Below are 23,551 nucleotides of genomic sequence, written 5' to 3'. Positions count from 1 at the left end.
GGCGCCCAGATCCTGACACCCCCGCCAGCCGAGTTCCGGCCAGCTCTCTTCCGACCCCGTTAACCGCAGGCTGTAATCGATCCAGTAAACGGCTGGTTATGTAACGGCACACACCTTAACGGGGATCGTGTGCGTGGGATTTGTGTTCACAGGTTCCCCTGTTCCTGAAATTGGACCTTCCACTTAATTGTCTGCATCCTCAGTAGTGTCCCCAGAGTAAGAGGGTCCCGGTCTATAGTATACATGTGAGGGACTCTTTCTTATCACCTGGCAAACAGGCTACAGGAGAGGTGGCACTGTAAAGTGACACGGGGACAGCTCAGCCGTTGAAGAAGGCCGCTTCAGGCCCCTCCTGGCCGCTTCAGGCCCCTCCTGGCCCCTCCTGGCCCATGCAGGACAGTGTACCAAGGATGAAACTGCTTTCTCATGGTATTCTGTTCTTGTTCTGGAGAGGGAACCCTCAGTTTCTAACTTTGTTTTCCTTCAGGGATCATTATCAATTTAGCTGTAGCAAATTAACTGTGAAGAAAATGTGATCGGTGAAACGATATAACAGAGGTGTATGTCCTGGTCTACAGTTCCAGCTGCCACCAACCATTTGGGTAGCATGGGGCTGGAGGGGGCATATCTACATTTACATTTATTCATTTAGCAGATGTTTTTCTCCAAAGCGGCGTACATCCCAGACTAATACAATTTGTGCATTACATTAGGAGAAAGAGACAGTTACAAACATGCGATTCTTAAGTAAACTTTGTTTTTTTCACTTCATGCACTGATGTTCATTGCGAGAGTAGATGCATAAAACTCAACAGACAATTCCTGACGACCTTCCTACAAAATTTTTTTTTTTTTCTCAGTTAAGGTACACAAACATTTACATACAATACAGGAGTAGCAGCCGTGTAAAGGCATGATCTTAAAGTTTTGGTGAATGAACATTTACACCATACGTGAGCTTAAGAGATCATGAGCAAACAGTCTGGAAGAGGTGAGTTTTCAGACTCTTTTTAAATGTGGACAGAGATTCAGCAGTTCTGAGTGAGAGGGGGAGGTCATTCCACCACAACGGAGCCAGAACCAAGAACCTCTGTGCTTTACTTCTCGTGCACAGGACCAACAAGCGGGCAGAATTAGATGAGCAAAGGAGTCTTGCTGGGGAATAGAGGTTGATCAAGTCTTGTAAATAGCTGGGAGCAGTTCTATTGATGCATTTGTAGACAAAAACCAGGGTCTTGAACTTGATCCGGGCAGCTATAGGAAGCCAGTGCAGAGAAATGAGTAGAGGAGATACATGGGAACACTTTGGCAAATCAAACACAACTTGTGCAGCAGCATTCTGTATCAGCTGCAGAGGTTTGATGGCAGTAGTAGGAAGGCCACACAGGAGAGAGTTGCATTAGTCCAGACAGGATGTCACCATGGCCTGGACAAGTAGTTGGGCAGAGTCAGTTGTGAGGTAGGGACGGATCCTTCGAATATTATGCAGGATCTATTGGCAGGACCTGGTTGTGGCTTCGATGTGCTGAGAGAAAGACAGACTTGAGTCAGTCGTCACTCCTAGACTCTTAGCCGAGGAGGTAGGCAAAATGAGTGAGTTGTCCAGTTTGATCGAGAAATCATGACAAGAAGATGGGCCAGCTGGGGGGTGTAGGATCTCTGTTTTGGAGACGTTGAGTTGGAAGTGATGATCAGACATCCAAGCAGAGATGTCCGACAGGCAGGCAGCAATGTGTGCAGAAATGTCAGATGCTCCAGGTGGAAAGGAGAGGAAGAGCTGGGTATCATCAGCGTAGAAGCGGTATTTGAATCCATGGGAGGCAATGACAAAGCCGAGGGAGGAGGTGCAGACCAAGAAGGAAATCTACAATGTAGAAGGAGCGGCGGAAGACCCCAAGGCTGCGGTTTCACAGCTTACGCCAAGAGACGGCATTATTACGCGCAGCATCGTGAGCCGAGCTGGGGAACCATCGCATCAGACAGCGGAAGACCCAGCTCCAGTGAAAGACCCAGTCCAACAGCAAGACAATGACTTTAAACCAGTCCCCGGCAGGAAAACAAGCTGGCACCTGCCTCCAGACTCAGGATTCCAGCTATGAGGCTCTGAAATCCAAGGTGGGACACAATGTTCCTCCAAGCCAGGTTTTTAATTTATTTGCTCCAGTGATAAAATAACTACATAACTGGGACACATTTAATAATTTACCTGATGCTCCTCTCTAAAGTGACTTGCAATGTTTTACCCATTTATACAGCTGGGTATATGGAGTACTTAGGGTAAAATCTTGCTCAAGGGTAGTAGAGAGTCCAGAGGCAGTAGCGCTAACCACTACGCCCCCTACATACTTTCATGTACACGGTCCCCACATTAAGGGCTCTAGAAAAGACTCCATGTCTTCGAGCCAGTGGTCCAAATTTCTCTCCTGGTAAGAATATGGAGACCACTGACCCGAACTCAGACAAACACCAACCTTTCGATACCTCATCGCAACGTGTGAAACGATGCGATGTGTCAATTGATGCACGTCACAGTTCCTAGGCATTGCTCGTGAGTTTCATGGTTGTTGTCCAAAAACAGTTTTTAAGAACTCGAGCGCGTGAAAAACAGCTACGAGAGGACCGTCTCAATCCGTCGGTCATCCGGCTGAGCGGCAGTCCGGCGAGAGCAACGCCGAAACCCGCTCTCTCTTCACGGACGTGAGCCTGGAGAAAAGCGGAGTACATTTTGCATTTTTAATCAGGGATTTTCCTCGCTGAAAAGATCCTTCGCAGAAGGATCGACTGCAGGAGGAGGAGGAGGAGGAGGAGGAAGACGGGGAGGGAGAAAAGAAAAGCGGTTGTTGTCGCCCTTGTTGGGCCCTTGTTGCGCCGTATTGCTGCTCTGAATGCCCCGTCCCTTTCTGCGTTGGGCGTCCTGCCCCTTGAATGACAATCAGGTCCCCCGGACCGTTTTTTGTGTGGAAGATACTGGGAGCAATTCATTCACGCACACGCACACAGAATACTGACACAGTTACAGGTTTCACACACACACACACACACACATACGCGGACCAGGGACGTAAATACGCGTTTGTAGGTTGCAAACGCAAGGGAGCGACACAGGTTCGCCCGCATGTCGACGTTAGGGTGCTGCCGGCGCCAGTGCTTCCGGGCCGTTTTATTACACGGCCGACAAAGAGCCACGCTTCATCTCCGCTGCTCATTTTTCTGGTCTCGCTGCAGGACGGCAGCTGCGTCCCTGTGAACCGTAGCGACAACTGGCGCCCGTGTCGGCCCGGGACAATCAGAATGACAGGCATGCGACGGGTGCGTGGCCGTGCAAACCAATTACAGGCAGCTGGACGCAGCCTCTGTGCACGCTGGAGCTGGGAGAGCAACTTCGCATCCCAGGAAAGACTGTATTGGAAGTGTTAATATACTAATAGTGTCATATTTGGAGTATTCCCCATAAATGTGTTTCATATCTGCATTAATACCTGGCACTAAACCGAGTCACGAACATTCACATCTGCGTTTGTGAATTAGGTGGCACTAAATGACACACTTCCGCATCCTTTTTCCCCCCCGACACAAACTGCGCAAAAACTCACCTGTCACTGAAATCACTGCGAAATAACTGGAGGCGTGGGAAATAACGCAGAGCTGGGCTTCCTCGTGTGACACGGCCTCCCGCGCACGTCACCGTCTGTTTGCGAAGTGCTTTACCGGGGATCCGGGATGACCTGATTCACGAGACGGAGGAAACGGAGTGCAGGTCTGTCCCAGCGCTCAGCGCGATCAATGAAATATCGATTGAGTCACGTCTGGGTCAAACAGCGCTGAGAATCACAAGCAGCCGTTGCCATTTTAAATACTGTACTAGCTTGTCTGGCACAGGTCTTGGCACAATAAGAATTTGCATTTATTTAGCCGACGCTTTTCTCCAAAGCGACTTCCAATGAACTTTCTGTAGTGTTATGAGCCCACACACCTTATTCACCGCGGTGAATTACACTGCTAGATACACTACTTACACTGGGTCACTCATCCATACATCAGTGGAACACACACACACTCCCTCTGTCACTCACATACTATGGGGGAACCTGAACAGCATGTCTTTGGATTGTGGGAGGAAACCAGAGCACCCGGAGGAAACCCACGCAGATGCAGGGAGAACATGCAAACTCCACACAGACTGAGTGGGGAGTGAACCCACATCCTCTCGCACCACCCAGGCGCTGTGAGACAGCAGCGCTACCTGCTGTGACACCATGCCGCCCCCCCCTTGATTGATAGTCAAAAAATATCAACTCGTGTGGACCATGGAGAAATGCAGATTAGCATTTAGGAAGGAAAAGATGAAGATCGGACAGAAAAAGGGCAAAATCAAGAAGATGCTGCCCCATTTCCCTTAGCACCATCCCAGCAGCTACCTTTCGTATCACAGTTAAAAATAAAAACCTGAGAAACTCCAGGCTGCATGCACCGGAAACCTCAAAAAAGATCTTGTTCTGAAGGATCGTGAAGAGCAATGTGGGCTTTGGACATTTTTACACCAGTACAGTACGTCTGTGACCGCTTGGCCGATTCCCTTCCCAGCTCCGCGTTCTGCTTGTTCACGATTTTGTTTAATTATTGAGCAGGCCTCCTCCCGCTCAGCTACTCCGCTCCAGTAAAACGGGGAAGGGTGCCGCGTGACCTCCTTCCCGCGCCGGATCAGCCGCCGAGAACCTTCCTCCGGCTTCCCGCGCCACGCTGCAAAAGCGTGACGCGCTTGCGACGCTCAGGTGCGCCGAAGCTGCGAACGGGAATTTCACGGCGTTTCGCACCTCGCCGAATACAAAGAAGACGTTCCATCAATAACCTTAACGATGGTGGAACACAGGCTCTACGAAATGCATTCATGTGGGGGGGACAAAATGCCTTTGGAAAGAGTATGATAGTCATGCCATCTCCACAAAAGATACTCCTCAACCAAGCGTACATAAGAGACATGGTAACTAAGGCATAATGTTACTACAATTTTTTTTTTTTTTTTTTTTAAACTTGCTTAAGGGTAGAAACATAAAGATGAAAAAGACCACAGAGACTATTTTTAACACTGAAAAACAAAGGCATGTTTGTTGTCACATTACACAAGGGGTCTCTGGAAGCGCACTGGAGCTTTCGCCTTGCGCTCGGAGGACTCGGGTTCAAATCCTGAAAGGTTCCGCATGGTAACAAATTACCCATCTGCATAAATGGGCAAATTAGCATAAGCAGCAAAGTACACAAACATAAAACTGTAAGTCACCCGAGACAAAGATCAGCTAACTACTTGCCAATGTTCAAGCACTATGGGTAATTGTAGGTTTTTAATTTTTGAAGAGATAATACTACTATGATTTTATGAATGTGCCAAGTCACTGTAGAAAAGCTCAACATTTCATTTTGCAACATTGTGTTTTTCTTGTTATGATTGCAGTTAATCACTGCAAAACAAAGGACTAGGGTGACCAGTACATTTTACCACCATGTGCACATCTGTACTTTTCCGCCGTTCACTTTGTTTACGCCCCAGTCCAAGTCTTTTTTCATTTTTTGATGCGGATTTGAGGAAATCCACAGAGTCACAGCGGTGAAAGCAACCCAGCTGATGCAGTCGTGGGACAAACACGGGGAAGGGTAGACAATCTAGTTCACAGTCTGCTCTCTAAACCACGAACGAGCCTCATTTCGCCAGCGTCTCTGTTCCCGGCGTGCTTTGTTGCCATCGCGCTTGTCTGGCAACGTATCTCCTGGCGAACGCATGGGTGCACGTAACCAGGTTGGCCACACTGCCACCACCTGCATGGCTGCACCTTGTTCCATCTCCCTCGCTGCAGACCTCAACCCCATTTCCATGTCTTCACAAAACATGGGAGGAGTTGAATCAAATTGGGAAGTCTAACCCTTGAGTGTGACTGCTCTCTCTCACTCACTCACACACACACACACACACACACACACACACACAATGAAACAGACCTTGTCCACAAGTCCGGGCTCTTATTTACTAAGAGCCAGAGCAGCATCCGTGTGGTCTCATCTACAAAGTGGAGCCCTGCTTTCTCACTGGCACACGAGGACGACACCCACCCCCTCCTTGAGAGCTGGTCTCACATCCTTTGTCTTTGCCACACTTGCTTTTTATCTAAAGAGAAAAAAAAACAACATCAGCATAAGCAGCTGAGGAAACATGCTGCATATTATGCCTTCCGATTTGTGCACATTCCATAGGTGGAGGAAGAGCAGAATTAGCAGTAATTAATGGTTCATCAAGCAGTCGCTGTCCCATTTACATGTGGGCTCGCGAAGGGCAAAGACTGCTGGAGGAGTCGAGGGGTGCGTCAGGTGCCGACAGATCCCGGCGAACGCTGCCAGCGTGGAGCACGTTGGAACACCGCAGGTGACCTCTGTCCGCCTGCCTCGGAGGCGGCGCGGGAGCAGGACTTGCGTTCGTCGCAGCCGCCTCCTTCGGGGGGGACGCGCTGCTGCCGTCACACATCAGCACTTGCCCGCAGGTGCCTGGGCAAACACCCCTACCTGCACGAACACAGTTGCGTACGGCTGCATTTTTGTGGGGTGACCACGATGTGGGATCAAAGGGGCTGTGTGTGGGAGGAAAAGAGATGGGAGGAGGATAACAAACACTGACATTTTTATATAGCGAAACAAAGCTCAGGTCTCAGGACTGCCAGAAGCAAGTCTTCGGCAGAGGCCAGTTTCGTCCACACGTGTCGCCCTTAGAGGCGGCCGGTGCCCCGAGCCCTCGGCCGTGCCCGACGAGAAGAATGGTCACATTGAGGAGCGGCTGGGCAGCGAGATTCGGCAGGAGCTTGGACGTCAGCCACACCAGGAAGCTGGGTGGAAGAAGGGACACAGCATTCCTCACTCCTCCAGGCTGCAGGCCTTTCCTCAATGGAGCTCCTGTTACTCGAGAAGCCTGAGCGAGGGACGCAGAGTCGTGCAGCCCACTTCTCGCAGGAGAATGGGTCCAAGAGGCATTAAGCAGAGCGCCGATCAGAATGGCTGTATTCGTCATACACGTCAAACCTGCAGTGCATCGTCAGCTGTGGTATTACACTGGATTGGCTAAGCAGGAGATGAAACTGTACAATTTCCAAGTACACACACACGGACACAGAAGGCAGGTGTCACAATTTCAACCGGAAACCTACAAATTCATATTTGGGTACTGGGCTACAGTTGTATGTTTTAATTTAAAACACATCCAAAACAGCTTCTGCTTAGAAGTCCCGAGGAATTACGGTAAGCAGGCGAAAATTGATTCCGCACTAAAATGCTAAGTGTTTGGAAGGACTGTGGTATTTACACAATCGTCAGCTGATCCACACTCCGCTTTGCGTTAAATTTTCAGTGGCCTAACTGTGTGTTTGGCAGCCCCGTGCAAAGCAGGACACTAACGCCAGCGTTTCATACGACAGCTAAACATTTTCAGAAAAAAGAGTGATGCAGAACCTACATAAAAAGAAAAGACCATTGTTTTATTCCACATACTTTTTCCCAACTTTATTGACATGTTACGCAGTCACAAAGTTGCAGGAAAACCAACTACCACCAAAGTCCAGCGCAGGTAAACAAAAGTCAGAGACTCCAGACAAAGACAAAAACTTCCAGGGGAAACAAGAAAACAAAACACACTTTCTTTTGCCTGTGTGTCACAGGTCCACACACACGTTTGTGCTCTTTTCCTGTGCTGTTAGTGAAAGTCCTGCAGGGCCTCTGTTAAACGTGGGTGTGCATGCAAGCCAATCTGCATACAGCAATTTTGCCTCAGCTTTTAATTTCAGCAGCAAATACTGTGAATCGGAAAACAATAATCATGAACTTACAGGTTTAAAAAAATAAAACAAACCCCCCACAAGTCCTCTCATCTCAAATGCCAATCACCATAACAACCTTCCTCTTTCCAGTCAACTTTTACCCAGACTTCTCTTTCTCACGCTCTCTCGCTCTCTCTCACACACACACACACACACACACACACACACACACACACACACCTGTGCTTTGTGTCAGCAGTGCAAGGACCATAGGAGTCCCTCTCTGAACAGTTACACACCTACCCCAAAACACTTTACTCTCATTGACGCAAGTTTGTCATCTCTCCACATACATCAGCCTCCTGCTAACAACATTACACAACACCCTCGTATCCGTCACACCAAACTACACAAACAAAAAAAAGTCGTTTTTGTCTTTCTTCAATAGGAAATGCAGTTTCTCCCAAAAAAAGAGGTAACAAAACCTCCAAAAACCAAGTGCGTGAGTGTAGAGGTGAAGAGATTGTGCTTGGCTGAAATGACCTCCCACATACACACACTCACAGGAGACACACACAGACACACGTACATGCTGCAGTGTACTCAATGCCTCAAACTGTCTATGCCCATCTTAATAAAAGTCACTTTGTGGAAGTAAAGGATTTCACAGTATTATTTCAGTTATTCCTCGTTGCTCAGCTTGTCCGGTGTTGCCCGTGTCAGAGCCCATCACAGAAGTGTCATCCTGCATAATGGGCCAGGCCTGCTCAGGTTACTTCCGCACCTAGAATGCTCCTCATAAGACCTAATACTCAGTGGGCTGAAGACTCTGTGACCCTTGCATTAGAACTCGGTACCAGGCAAGAGCTGGGTTACAGCAGCACCAAAATAGCCACCTGCCATCGCTCCTGATGTCATCATCATCCGCATTACCGTTACTATCATTATTATTGCATTAATATTTGCCCTCTCCCATTTTATTGCAAAAAGTTAAAAGAAAAAAAAGTTAGCTTATCGCATCCTGCCTTTGAGTTTAGGAGTCCTGACACAGTCTGAAGACATGGTGCTCCAGAGTGTCCTCTAAAGATGAATGCTCCCAGAGCTGCGACTCTTAACGAAAACACTCAATCTTTAAAGTAAGGATGAGCTAAGACAAATGTAATTTTCACCTTTCAACATAAAACAAATTAAAACAAACATATTCCATCTGTAGCTCTGAGAAACTAGCCAATAAATAAATAGAAATAAAAAGAAAGACAGGTGAGTCCGATTTGCCTTTCTTTCCAGCTGTCTGTCCATCCGTACTTCACACATCAACAGCTAAACGTTGGAAATTGTGTGAGCGTCACGTGCCTGGCGGATGCCGTAGAGCCACTTGATGACGCGAGCGTTCCTCTCGATGACGGAGATGCCGTAGGGAACGCGCTCGCTGGGCGGGGCCTCCTCATCCTCATCAGCGCCCTGGCGGCTGTGCTGGGATGGCCCGGCACACTCGGAGCTGGGAGTGCTGACGCTGCGCAGCTTGGATACGGAAACGATGTCCGAGCTGGCACGAGCAAAGCGCTCCACACCCATGCCCTCCACTTCTTCAGGGTCAAGCCCGCAATAGTTGAAGAAGCGCTCCAGATCGGCAGTGGCCCTCGAGTAGCGGTCGCTCAGGTCCGACTTAGAGCGGTGCAGGGAGGGATGTTTGCGTGTGGAGCCCCGGGAGCTAGCGGAGGAGAGCCGTGTGAAGGCTGGAGAGGCAGGTGGCAATGTGCTGCGCAGCAGGAGGGGGCTAGAAGGGAGGAATGTCTGGGCCAACAAGGAAGGGGATGTAGATGGAGCAGCAAGCGGAGGCGGAGCTTGGGGCTGTGTCTGGGTAGCAGAGGGCAATGTGGCTGGGGCCAGTGGAGGTGGAGCCTGAGGCTGGGCCACCTGAGGCTGTAGAAGAGGCCGCTTAGTTGGCACCTGCTGTTGGGCCCTGTGGGGCTTCCGGACCTCGGCATGGGGTCGCACATCCACCCTGCGTACCGTCACCGTACTGGGCGACCCACCTGTTGCGACCCCAGCTGCAACAGCCCGCGCTGGTATGGGGGGTGGGCGGCGGTTCTGGTCCTCGGGAAGCTGCCTGCCCAGGGGAGAAAAGGACGACGAAGATGAGGAGGAAGAATTTGTGCCGTGCAGGTGGCCATTCCTCTGGGAAGGAGATGAAGCAGGTGAGGGGGCCGCAGGGGGTGAGTCGCTGACGTTGATGAGGTTGTTCAGGATGTCCAGGTTGAGTGGTGCCCCTCGGCGGTCCCCAGGGCGGCGCAGTGCCTTACGGGCGGGCGGTGTGCTCACGCGACACTGCAGCATCATGCTGGGGGACAGCAGCGGCTTGCGGATAACAGGAGGCTTCACGGGCTCCTGCCGGGTGCTGGCTACCTGCTGGCTCTTGACATACTTGGCCTTGTCAGCCTCCAAGCGCTCCACAGCACTCAGCTTGCGGGCCCCAGGCTCTGCTGGGCGCCGGAAGTAGTTGGGCCCCTTGTTGAGGATGCGGAAGGGCATGGCTGAAGTGAAGGGGGCCCCCACCATGGGCCCATCTGAGGGCTGCAGGGTTTCCACCGGCATGCTGGGGGGGAAGGGGCAGAGTGGAGGCAAGTTCTGGTCCTTATCAAGCAAAAAGAAGCACACAGCTGGAGACGAGCTCCTCTATTCCTCCTTTCCTTTCTCCACTCAGCCCCAGAAGTTCCTCACCAGTGTCGCTGCTGCTCCTGAGCTCTGCTCCCCTTTATCTCACTTTCTCTCGGTCGTCACTGAAAACCTTCTTGTCCGATGGGGTCACAAAGGGTCACATTCCACATCAGTCTGCATCAATGGCTAAGGCACCGGAGGTTAACAGTGGCACCTCCTAAGTGAATGGTCAGTGGCTTCGGAGCTGATGAGGGAAAGTAAATCACCCGGCGTCACGGTTCGTTCAGATCCTCCTCAAGTTACCCAACTCTTGACGTCACCCCGCTGTTGGTCAGTGAGGCGCTCCTTGCCCGGAGAGCAGCCCGAGTCCCTGCGAACGAAATGGGACGGTCAGACAATAGTGCTACAGCACAGTCCCCACTCCAAGTGCGAAGCGCACTGGAGCTCCTGACTAAGGAGACAGTTTTAATAGCTAGAATAGCTCCACCCTCCCCACACAGAGAAGCGCCAGATGCTGTGTGTATGACTAGCCAATCACAGGACACCCAGGGGCCCCCAGCAGAAAAGACAGCGGCTGAGGAGAGGGGGGGAGGCGTAGCCATCTTACCATTGGTTGCCTGTCAAAAATTCGCACCAATTACACCCCTCCCCCAACTGACAACAAACACTCCCCCTGCATTTTCATTCAAATTCACTTCTGTGAAAAGCAGAAGGGTTTTTTTTTTTTTTTAAAAAAAAAGTCATTGTAATGAACACTGCACTGTGAAAACAAAAAAAAAGGGGAAAAATATCGCTTATATTTTTCCGACAATGGTGAAGCAGTATACCAACACTGAAATCCCCAGGAAAATTTGATTCAAACATCTTCAGATGAATTATTCAGTGTTAAAGTTGAGCATTTCTTTCTTTGTTGAATGTTCTTGAAAAGGACATAAACAAATGGAAAAAGGTTTAAAAGTCCCTATTCTGAGCTCATCATGCAGTCTAGACAACATTTCACACCCAGCCGGAGAAATGAATACCAGTGTTTATTGGCGAACCCTACAAACAGAGCACAAAGAGCTTTACATTATGGTAATGAAGGGACATATAGTTGGGACATGAACTGCGGATCTAGTGACGTGTGATCTGAACACCCGGGGGGGGGAGGAATACATTTACACTCCATTCCTAAGCAACATGGAGAAATGACTCACCACTTTCCGAGAGATGACAGCCCGACTTCAGAGCATTTCTGACAGCGGCACAAAGTTCTTCCTAAACCCTTCCTTAAAGCAGGAAGAAATTGCTGCCAGGCTCCACTTAGACCTCGCGCCACAGACCTGGTGGACTCTTTCACTCGGTTCTGATCCAGGGTGCCGGGGGTGGGGGTAGGTGTCTGAGGTTGAGAATCAAGCACTGCTACCCCACTGTTACACTATCAAACCTCCGGATTACATCAGACCCAGAGCTGCTTGAATTTTCGCATTTTAATTAATCTTTTTATAGTCTGGCTGTTTCCTAAAGACAAATTCCTCCCTCAGCATCATCTGCATGTCACGTTCTGCCTGAAAACAGACAGATTTAGACCTGGTTAAAAATGCATCCCTCTGACCTCTGAAATGGTTCCACTTAACCCCTGATTTACGATTTAAACTGAACTGGAGGCAACAGGAACCCACCCAAAATGGGTCTTGAAATGGAAACAAAGTTAGATGCTTTGTTCTGTCAGACATTTCTGTGGTGACATTTAAACAAATAAATTAAAAAAAAAAAAGTGTATTGGCGTCTCCCTTTCTCTGGCTGTTTTAGGGCACATAGCTGGGACACAAGTAAATCCACTAGACCAGTGGCCTTCAGTACACCATCTTGTCCCTGACTAGATGTTACTGAGTATTCTAGGTCAGAAAGCAAATCTCACCCATACATAAAATAAAAGCTCCTTCTGACAACATGGAGACCTCTTTACTGCCTTTTAGTTAAATTTTTTAAACATTAAACTCATCCTTCACCCTGCAGCATGAGATGTTCAGACATATTTTATTTACATGTTATCTTACATACAAGGCTACAATCACAGTTATGCACACACTATTAATAGGGCATCAAGAGGATGTATTTATGTGTGAAAATGAGTGTATTGCGCTAATGATGGGGAACCCATTTGGATCGCAGTAATGAAAAAAACCTATATTTTCCAGCACTCTTGTTGCCAAAGGCGCACTGGTATAAAGTAACCCTTTAACAGTCATCTGTATTTCGCAAGGGTGTGAAGTACTGCATTTGAAACGCAACACTAAAGAGGTGCTAAATGCCCCCTGGGTGGCCACAAGAAACGACAAACGTTCTCCTTTAAACTGCGCCTGTTCACCATTTGGGAGCAGGAACCCAGCTTTGGGACCACCAGTGGGTCAAATGGGTCCAGCCTTAGTCCAGTGGGGGTTGTGGGGTGGGGGGTGGTCATTGGGTAAGATGTGAGCCTTGATGCCAGCCAAATGACTTTCTGTTGCAGTCCCAAGAAATGTTTTACGCATATCGAGATATGGTGTCCGTGCCAGTCAAGCCGCAAACATAAGTACGATGACATGCAGCGATTGTCTGTGGGTACTTAACTTTACAGCATTATTCTGCTTCTACCTGAAGCACAACACACCCACTTGTACTTCATGGCATGTATAACACTGCCCTTAACTACCCAACAGGGCTCATCTGGAAAGCCGCCCTTGGAAAACAGTAGCAGTCTGAGTTCAGAAAGGGTAAAAACCCCTGTTGCACATCTGACCACACACAGCTGCTGCAGAGTCCTGGAACAAAGACATATAATTAGAGGGATTCCTATCGGGAAGCAATTTGCTGAACTTATAATATCTAGCAATTAGCACAGAGGCAACCAACTTAATAAACACAAAATTTCTACTTTCACCACCCCGTCCGTTTTGTGTCCCTTCAAGGAACTCTTAGATAATGATAATAGCTGCTAAAATATAGCGGACGGAACAGAAGCACAGCGTTGATCCTACAAAGGGTGATTTTAGTGACCGCCCCTTCGGCCATCAACCTCTCTGACCCCTCATGATGAAGCTACAAACAGAGCAATAAATACAGCAAAGCTAGACGAAAAACATGCAATTCTGGGAGGGATGTTACCATGAGATGTTATGTATGGATGAGTCACCCGTTATAAGTAGTGTATCTAGCAGTGTAAGTCACCTTGGTGAATAAAGTGTGTGAGCTAGTAACACTACACAGTATCCATTGTAAGTCGCTTTGGAGAAAAGCGTCTGCTAAGTAAATAAACGTAAATGTAAATAGATGTAGCTTATTTGTTGCCTGCCTGGTACCCAAATATTTTACCTATTTAGACAATTGTTGTGACCTGCTCTGGTCCAAAATAAGGTAAATGTGTGCCATGGAGTTACGTAAAACCTACTGGTGGGAAACGAGCATAAATGGTTAAAATCAAAGATAAGCTATTAGCCATAAATAGTCCACCTCAGACAGTGGCACAAAACTGCTGGCAAAGGAAGGAGACAAAAATATTTTCGTTAATTAAAAATCCAATCTGGCTGCTCAGCGCATGCCAATAAATTAGCAAGTTCTCCAGGACGGTGTGGGTTGGCGGAACTGCTCCGCCGAGCCTGTGAATTAAACCAGACTGCCTGCGAGTTCAGCTGAACCTACACATGTTCTCTGTGCTGTAAGGCAGCTCTGACCTTGAAATGCATTTGCCTGGAAAACATACAAATGATGTTGAGCAGCTTAGTGATCTCCTTCCCATACAGTTCATGTTCCCTTCTTAAAATGGTTCCTTAATCTGTTGACGCTCAACCAGCAATTTTTCCCCAGCAAAGGTTTTCATTGATTCGAGGCTCAATAAAGTTCCTCAGACAATTTTTTTCAAGAAAATATGAACTTCTACATACAGCATTGGAATGTTTAAAAGAAAAAAAAGGCAGGCCATCCATATACATGCAAACTGCTTTCATTTAAGTATTTCATTACCTGTTAATACTGAGATCTCACTAATGCAACGAAATCAATACAGCTGCTCCCCCAATCCTCCTTGGGATTCAAACACCTCAGAGATCAGAACCATGGTGTATGTGCCACGCCACTACAATACAATGAATAATCTTGCATTTCCCGGGCCACAGTGGTAATGAAGACAGCAGGGAGTAGGCTACATGCAAGGTGCGTTTGTCCTGCCAGTGGGACCCTTCCAGGACCATTCACCTTCCACGCACAGCAGGAATAACTCAACAACAGAACACAGGACGATCAAATCACAGTCTGGATTTAAGGCCCATGAATGTCCTAAATATTGGCCTATGTTTGCTGTAGTGCCAGGAATTCTAGCTTCTCTTGCCCAGTCTTATCTGATACCCCCTCTTATTTGATCAGAGAGCAGTCAAGGCCTCATACTGGCCATAATGACAACATCATACCAACAGAGCTGGTGCTGCAGAAGTTGTTTTGGCCAGTGCCAGCAAAAGAAAAAGCAAACACCCACAAAGACCCTTCCTCCCAACACCCAGTAACAGCACCCCCAGCCTTCACTGTGTGCCGACTAGGGTAAACCCCAGGTGCTCTCTCCTCCAGGCAACCTCACAATTTACACATATTACTGGTAAATACAATACTGGCATCACCACTTTAATAAGCCTCATGAATCAAGTGGCAAAATGGCTTTTCACTTTCATAGCCTTAATAGAAGGGGTAGACTATGGCTGTGCTGGAAGCGCCACCAAGTTAACAAATAGCTCTTCTGACCATTCCCCCTTTCAAGCAGAGGCAGGCAAAGTCATGTACTCAGAGCTTGTTACCTGCCAAGTGCTAGCAGAGTCCAAAGTACACTGCCACCTCCAGAAAGTGCACAGATACCAGGACGCTTTTGTTTGTCTTGCTGGAGACAAACTGCACAGTAGAGGTTAGTGTCCAGCAGTGGAGCCATAACACCAGTGAGAAAGAAAACAATCATTGCACCTGAACTGACCAATGCACAAGTTTTTACTGTGGCTCCGAAAGAAACGAAACAGAGCTCTTCACACGCAACAAGGAGCCAAAGTACCTGCACCATTAAGGGAGGACACTCAGGAAACAGGAGGAAACTGAATGTGCACCATTTTAAAACACTATATGAGCAACTTCAGGCAAGAATCTAGTACAATGACCTCCCTCTCTCACTCAGAAGTGCTGAATCCTTCCCAGCTTTCAAAAGGTCTCAACATCTCTTTCAGACTCATTTCTCTCTAGATCTCTTATCTCCTCATAAATTTGCATTACATTAACTGTCACAAATACCTTTGCATTTCCAACCAATAATACATGATGGTACTGTTGAAATGTTACTGTTAATATTAGTCAAAAAAATTTTAAAAAAAGCCTAACTGCATTTGCAGCTTCCCATGTAATGATTTCTAGTTTAAATGGTGACAGAAACTCTATTCTGAGAATCGCATGCCTGTATCTGTATTTCTTTTGATGAAATGCACTTTTGTCTTCTGAGTTCTATGTTGATTTGCTCAAAAGCATCAAACAAATGTATGTAAATAAAATCTAAGAATCGTCCTAGAAGCCATGTCCGCCTTTGCAAGTCAGTCCAACTGTATAACCAAGACAAAATGCATTGTATTAATATAGGAAAATTACACCAGTCTTGAGACAACAAGAGGGCGCAACTTACAAATGGATAACAGTATCAGACAAGAATAGAAACTGAATTTTCTGTATGTTTGCTGTGGGACAGCTGGTAGCATAGTGATTAAAGCTGCTGCCTTTGGACCCCAAGGTTGCAGGTTTGAGCCTCATCTCCAGCTGTAGTACCCATGAGCAAGGTAATTACCCTAAATTGCTGTAGTAAAAATTACCCAGCTGTAAAAATGGGTAAATACCTTAACATTGTAAGTTGCTTTGGAGAACAGTATCAACTAAATGTAATGTCTGTTAAAAGCTTGATACCTATATTACATACCAACTTATGTCAAGACCAGTCAAAAACACTATGAAAAGAAACTAAATGCCAGGCAGGAAAGACTCTTGAATGTATATTTTTGTTAGAAGCTAGTAACACCTGCTGCAGTAGAACACCTTTAGACAGGACTTACTTTCTCCTATGAGAAGTCTGGCAGACTCCAAGTTTTGGAAGGGAACTCAGGAACGGCAAGACTCCACCGTCGTCCTCAGAGCCTCTGCGTGCGTGTGCGAGTGAGAGAGGAGGATGGTCTGTGTTAGACCGAGTACCTACACAACCCTACCACGCTCAACATTAAAATAGTCCTGCTCCACCCCTTGACCATATCAGGAAGAATGCCTTGGGCACCAGGAAGCAGATTCATTCCCTGCAATCACATGATCCTCCACACTACCAATAATTTTCAGCCTCTTCCACAAACTACCCGGTATGTATGAATCCGAGACAAGGTGAGAGGGACGCAATCCCACCAGCACTGTACACCAAAGTCCTGCACCCCCCCACCATTAGATTTCAACACATGGAAACTCATAACTTCCTGGCATTTCCCATTTGTCCACACAAAGATTCCAGTCCACAGACACATTTGCGTCAGGGCAGGACACACTAAGAGTGGACACTGTGCAGTCCAACATAAACACTTCCCTCAAACCAGGAACAAGAACACAGAGGTGCCTCGCATGTGGAGAGAGATTCCAGGCAGTGAGTCAAGTGGGAGATATGGCCACTCCTGGCATACCCAGGACCGTGGAGAAGGATAATCACACGTTCGTTCCAAAACCTGCAGTCACACGATGGAACAGTCATTTTACCGTAAAGCACGGTGGTGTTCTCAAACCTGGAATTACCAGGGATCATATCCGATGAATGTCTGGTGGTTAACAACCCGACGACCAGTATGACAGCGCGTGAATCCAAATACTGAACAAACTTTGGAATTACCCACAACCCTGCTGACATTACTACAATATTCACCATCTGTGTCCGATTCTCCTTTTGCGGCTGTATTCTAAGCATAATTCCCCTCCACCTGTCTTTTTCTTTCTGGCTAACAAATTACTTGTTAAAAAACAAGGCAAGTTTACACTGAAGCTCTTTTTCTTAAAAGTCATCACAAGGGCTGGAGCTGAACAGCCAACATCAAATGAAAAATCTTTGGGGATTCTCCCACAGAGCTGCTAAACCCCACAGCATCACACTTGAATTCTCCAGACACTATCACTTCCCAGATAACTCAAAACATTCCCTCAAGGTTACTGTGCAGCAGCCATGCTGGAGCTGTGAAATTTAAGATGTCCATTTACTTTATTTATTTATTTTGGATATTTATTGCCCATGCTAGGATGCAACATACACTGAAACATAAACCACTTCCCTCACAGAACAGTAACCAGCACAAGGTCCCAGATACAATTAGGAGCTACAGCAGTTCATTGCTGTGGGAACCCCTTTTACAGGGGTCCAGGGTACCAGTCACATCACTCAATAGAGCCAGTAATAAGAGTCAAGGGCGTTGATGGACGCAGGCTTCCCTTTTATTACTGTGCTGCCCTTCATCCAAAATGATTTATACACACCTATATACAACGATTTATTTTCTGAAACAGGTCTATTAAGTATCATATTTCGGGGTACGAGAAGCAGTCACACATGGCAAGACATGTTATAGCTCTGTGGCTTTGACTAGTGTCCATTTCCACGTACAAAAGGTTTTCCTGCCTCCAGAAGGGAGTCCAGACTAATTTCTCAGGGTACACTATACTGTGGTTCAATTAAGTCTTTGAAAAACATTCTTCAAAAACTGAAGAGACCACTAGGTACACTTCCGGAACTGGCAACAACTGAGGAAACACAGGTCAAAACAGCGACAAGGTTATATGGATACTTAATATGTTTAGAAGCTAAAGGCATTAATTTTATTATCAGGTCAATTTACAAGATAAAAAGTGGAAAGGGTACAATCTATTTTGGTAGAACATAATTACATCTATGAAGAATACCCTTATCACCATAATTTTGAATGGCAAAGTAATTTAGAGTGTACTGCGCAACAAAGTACTACACAAAATAAAATGTGCACATATGTATTGCAGAGCAAAGAAACATTTTCTTTACACTGTACACATCATGTCGCTCTGATCTAGCAAACTGAAGTGTATGAGCACGAACACAGAGACACACAGCGTGTGCCAATCACGTCCCAGCACTCCCAGTCCAAGAGCCACTGTATAATGAATTAACTATGCAGTCTCTCGACTTCATCACCACAAAGGTCCCACAAACATGAGAGAAACAGAAGAAAAAAGATCACTCTTACACACACCATTACCAGTCTTCATCACACAACACAATATTCATTATGTCATGTGAAAAAACAAGTTTAATATAACAGATTTTACATCAGAGCCCTAGTCTATCTCCTCTGTAAACACGCATTTAGAAATCTATTTTTAACTATATAAATGGAGGGTGAAGGGTCTGAATTTGAAATATTAACTGGTCTTCCATCGCTTTTGGCATCACTTTAAATTAATGTAAAAAAGTTTCCGGACTACATGCTGGATTTCCACTACTGACAACACATGCTTAGACAGGACAGTGTAAATGCCCAAGCACAAAAACATCCAGAGCATTTGGTTAAACATCAGGAATTTGCTTGTAGACAGCAAATGAAGCGTAGTTGTTTGAAGGAAGATGGCCTAAATTCAAATACTCATGTTTTGTTTGAGGGAGACAGGGACTTACTGCGCACATCCAAGCATAAACTCATTTGAAATATTTCAACAAGCACTGGACTAAATACCAGTGATGCTGCAAAACCGGAGTTCCAACTCCTTCAGCTATGTCTGGAGCAAAAATATTACACACACTTAATGCCAAGATGCATTTCACTTTATCTCACATCTGGGAAAACGGGGGAAAGGCTTCAAGAAGCTCTCCTCACAAATTAACGTGTGATGTAGACATAGCCCTAACCTAAATCAAATCCCTAAGAAACAGCATCCTGGGCTGCACAACCGCTTCTACTGGTTGTAACTGCATGCTTCACCCCCTACACAGAAGATAACAGGCAGCAATATACATGACCACAGACAGAAAGGGAAACAAATCCCTACAGAGCCTGCTTGAAAACTGCACCTATGACACACCCAGGTCCCAGAGTCTCAGATGCCACATCCCACAACGCTCTCAGGCTATGGAGTAACATGGGACACATACTCCATCTGACAAGAGGTGAGGTCAGGTCATGGGGGTTTTCATACAAAAAGGCTGTGTGTGTAAATGGCATGCAGGTGATATAACTGCCACGACAATCATCTTAGCTACTCAACCTCCAGCACACTCCATTCCTTCAACAATGAGAAAGTCGGATTAACCAGCAGAGCGAACAATGGAAAGTGTAGGAGAGAATGTTTGACTCCCAGCCGGGGCACAGAGTTCAAGCTGCTTGCATGCTGCTCCATCATTGTTTACTTATGGGGTCTGTGGGGGAGAGACATGAGGGAACTTGCACATTTTCCTGTAAAGTTGAGGCTCCAGAGCCTACCTCTAAGACAGGAGATAAAACTGAGCATCCCTCTACCTGTCCTTCCATCACTTTTCAACATCTTAGAATTGTCTTGTACTCCTGTTCTGTGTTGCACCATGGTCTCCGGAGAAACGACATTTCGTTCCACTGTATACAAGCTATATAGAGGAATGACAATAAAAACAAACTGAACTTGACTTCAGAAGGGACCACTTGCAAAATTAAAGCACATCAAGATGCAGAACAACCCTGGATAATGAGTCAAGTGTGTGAGAGAGTGCACTTGTGCAAATATTTTGGTGGAACCAGATACTTTTCCGTGTGTGTGTCTGAGTGAGCTGACAGCTGACGCACCACGCAATTAAATTATGCAATACCCCAGACGGTCTTTAATCACCTAATAATCCCAACCTTGGATTAAAAAGACATGCTTTCTGATGTCATGCCTTTCACAGGCAGGCAAACATGCCCACGTTAAAACACAAAAAGCTGCAAAGAATTTAAAAAAAAAAAAAAAAAAAAGATGCTACAATTACCAACTGAAAAGAAAAACGAAAAAAAAAAAAAAAGAGAAACAGCAGTTCGTACATCCACAAGGGCAACTATATTTTCTTTTTGTTTAGGCGCTTGCACAGCACGTTTCCCAAAGGACTATCGGCAAACGGGAGATAACAACCCTTCTGCCAATAAGAAACGCTGCTGTATCTATGCACATTTACATTTAAGCAAGTTATGACTGGTAGAACTTGCTTCCAATACAGGTGAGAGTTCAGGAGTGGACACATTAGTAAATGTGTCACGGATACTATAAACGCGGAGCTGCTGCATGGCCTGCCGACAGCGATCAAAGCACGAGAAGTGAGAAGAGAGGTGCCAGTAACCCAACGGACACTGAGATTCGAGCCCCTCGTTCATAGAACAGTCTGGGAGGGGGTCCTTAGGGATGTGGAGCAGGGGGCTGGTGGGGGAAGAGACCACAGTGTCACTTGGCTGCTGACTCAAAGGTACCGCCTACAATTCAAAATACTGCACGGCGAACCTGAGCCTGACTGCTCACTGGGTGAGTGAGGGGGTTTTGAATTCAGAGTTGTGATTTCATTTATTAACAAACATGATCAATAGCCAATATGCTGCACGTCCATAATCACCACGGAAATGAACACAGGGCAAGAGCCCCAGAGTCTGTGCACCGGATCTGGAATCAGTTACCACATAACTAACATCTCCAGAACTTTGCTCCTCTTTCTGTCAACATAGATAGATGCACATATTTTCTTTAAAGTAAAGCAAAGTTCACACTTAAAATGACAAACACCCTTTTTCACGGTCAGGGGTGTCAAATTCTGTCCATGAATGGCTGGTATGAAAGCTAGTTATTACATTTACTTGCCCAAACAATACACTACTTTACACATATTCTCTGTCAGATACGTTTGTATATTTTCATAAATATCTTACTATATTTTCCGACCATTTGTGAAGGGGGGAAAAAAAAGACATTGAGGAGGCGTTTACGCCAATACTCATACTGAGACTTCACTGACGTCAGTGTGACAGCCCTGCCATAGATGCATGCATCTTGATCACTCAGTATTTTTTCAATCCCTAAAACATATCAAGGATCATATCAATTATATCACAGATATCCAACTTGATCCACAACTACAACAGCAATACAGATCTTCCAATTAGACATCCTCCAAGAATGGACAGCTAAGCTAACACTGAGAACGTTACTGAGCACTGATAGTGGTTCTTTTTTTTTTTTTTTTTTTTTTATGCAAACCAGATGAATATCTAGAGGAATCCCATGACACAGCGGTTAGAGCAACCACTTTGCACTCAGCAGACCTGAATTTGAATCCTACATCTTGCTATAGAAACCTTGATCAAAGTACTCTGATCTGGACCAGTAAAAATTACCCAGATGTAAAAATTTTAAATCATTGTAAGTAGCTTTACATTGTAAGTTGCTGCAAGGAAAATATCAGCCAAATTAATAAATGTAAGTCAAAAAAAAAAAAAGTCAATCACTACACTTGTATAGACTCATAAATCATACAATCACCAAATTTGCATATTTGAATAATCTAATCTGCAATAATTCAACACTCCATGTATAATTACAATTCTTCCAAAAATTCAGGGCATAAGGTAATTTTTTTTTGTTCCCCCCTCTCCCTCTAAGGTTTTCTTGAGCACATTTTCCAACAACACCCCCCCTCCTTTAGATGTGCAAATTTCCTTGTCAAGCATTAAAAATAGAAACAAAACAGGATGCTTCCTGTAAAAATAGAAACAATCATTCATAATGTAGATGGAAATCTTCCACTTCCAATAAGAGAGGCCTTAGGTATTCCCAGAAAACACAGAGTGTAATGTGACTGGAAAATTCCAAACATCTAATTTTGAACCCCTCTGACCGAGCTTTTTTAAAAACAGTGTCCAGTCCACATGAGGCCATTTAAACACAATGCTGGTTTTGATTTTAATACGTGTTATTTAATTTCCCCTACACATGACATGTACCTGAGACTCCCATGCAAAGCACACACACGGTTTACCAGTATACCGGAGGCACCCAAAGACAAAGACTACAGTGAAAGAAAGAAAAACAACACTTCCTACAGTAAAGGCAATATCGGAGGCAATTCGGGAAGGAGCAGTGGAGTGGTTTCCCTGCTGACATCCACCTTCTCCGACTTCCTTCCTGTTCTTCTCGGAAGCGGGAAGGAGGCGGAAATGTGGCCCTTCCTCAAGGGGGACTGGGAGGAGTGCGCGCGCTCAGCCCAGGCCTCGGGGCCACTCGCTGCCTCGTGCCGTGGCGAGAAACGCCTTCTCACCTCAGCTCTGGGAACCGGCAGGGGGAAAAAAAGCTCATTTCCACCTCAGACTACAACACACTTGACTTGTGGAGAAACATAATTTAAACCTATTGTTCACAGTCGGGACGGAAAACAAATTTTTGGCTAATTTCCTATCGTTCTCTGATGGACACAAAATCTACTGGTGTTGACTACCACCACCACCGTTACGCCTTCAGCCTCAGAAACGTTGGAATTTACGTGGATTACACACATCAAACGATTCTGCAACATAAAAAAGAGTTTACATCCCAATCCTTTTTCATGGCACTATACTCACCACCTTGGTATTTTAACAGAAAGCCAAACTATACGTCGCAGTATAGGTTTATGCCATCGCGCTCGCGACAACACTTCCCGAATCAGAAGAGGACAGTTCAATTTGTGCGCGGGATGGACCAGCGCGTTACCAGGCAGGGCGTAGGCACTGTTGCAAGTTTTACGTGTTCCCATTATGTTTAAAATTAATCATGGGCCCACTATTTCATAAAATTTTAAAATTTTTTACTTCAAAATATTGTCATAAAGACAGTTCTCGATAGATTTGAGCGCGTATTAAGTCGTTAGTTGGGACTTGCAAACTACTCTCCCCTATTATTTCCCGTGAGTGGTACATTCTCAATCCCTCCATTGGCCCTTTCCGGTTTGAAGACGCCAGAAAATGCCGTTTCTATAGTAACAAGTGGTCCCGATGCCACGCTCTACGTCAGACATCCAATCAGAGGGGTCCGGCAGTTCAGACCAGGATCCCAACGAAATG

At 46.1% G+C, this 23,551-nt stretch overlaps 1 protein-coding gene across 3 annotated transcripts; it reads right to left on the bottom strand.

Moving 5' to 3' along the window:
- Positions 1 to 7,521: 7,521 nt before the first annotated feature.
- LOC108925651 (protein FAM110B) lies at positions 7,522 to 23,143 on the bottom strand. Of its 3 annotated transcripts, XM_018737793.2 has the most exons (3): positions 23,072 to 23,131; positions 22,621 to 22,777; positions 7,522 to 10,818 (listed from the first exon to the last, which is right to left on the bottom strand). In XM_018737793.2, exon 3 carries the CDS (start codon positions 10,383 to 10,385, stop codon positions 9,111 to 9,113), a length of 1,275 nt encoding a protein of 424 aa, XP_018593309.1. In that variant the 5' UTR covers positions 10,386 to 10,818; positions 22,621 to 22,777; positions 23,072 to 23,131; the 3' UTR covers positions 7,522 to 9,110. The 3 variants fall into 3 exon arrangements, with proteins under 3 accessions (XP_018593309.1, XP_018593310.1, XP_018593308.1); XM_018737794.2 differs by lacking the exon at positions 22,621 to 22,777 and having other exon boundaries at positions 23,072 to 23,143; XM_018737792.2 differs by lacking the exons at positions 22,621 to 22,777; positions 23,072 to 23,131 and adding an exon at positions 16,532 to 16,848.
- Between the last annotated feature and the right edge of the window lie 408 nt (positions 23,144 to 23,551).

This window comes from Scleropages formosus, chromosome 2, assembly GCF_900964775.1.
Source record: "Scleropages formosus chromosome 2, fSclFor1.1, whole genome shotgun sequence".
NCBI lineage: Eukaryota > Metazoa > Chordata > Actinopteri > Osteoglossiformes > Osteoglossidae > Scleropages > Scleropages formosus.
Note: the sequence above shows the minus strand (reverse complement) of the source record. Positions and strands in the feature narration are given on the sequence as shown.

Coding starts and splice junctions, on each gene's coding strand:
- LOC108925651 (XM_018737794.2), bottom strand. CDS start 10,385: ATGCCGGTGGAAACCCTGCAGCCCTCAGATGGGCCCATGGTGGGGGCC.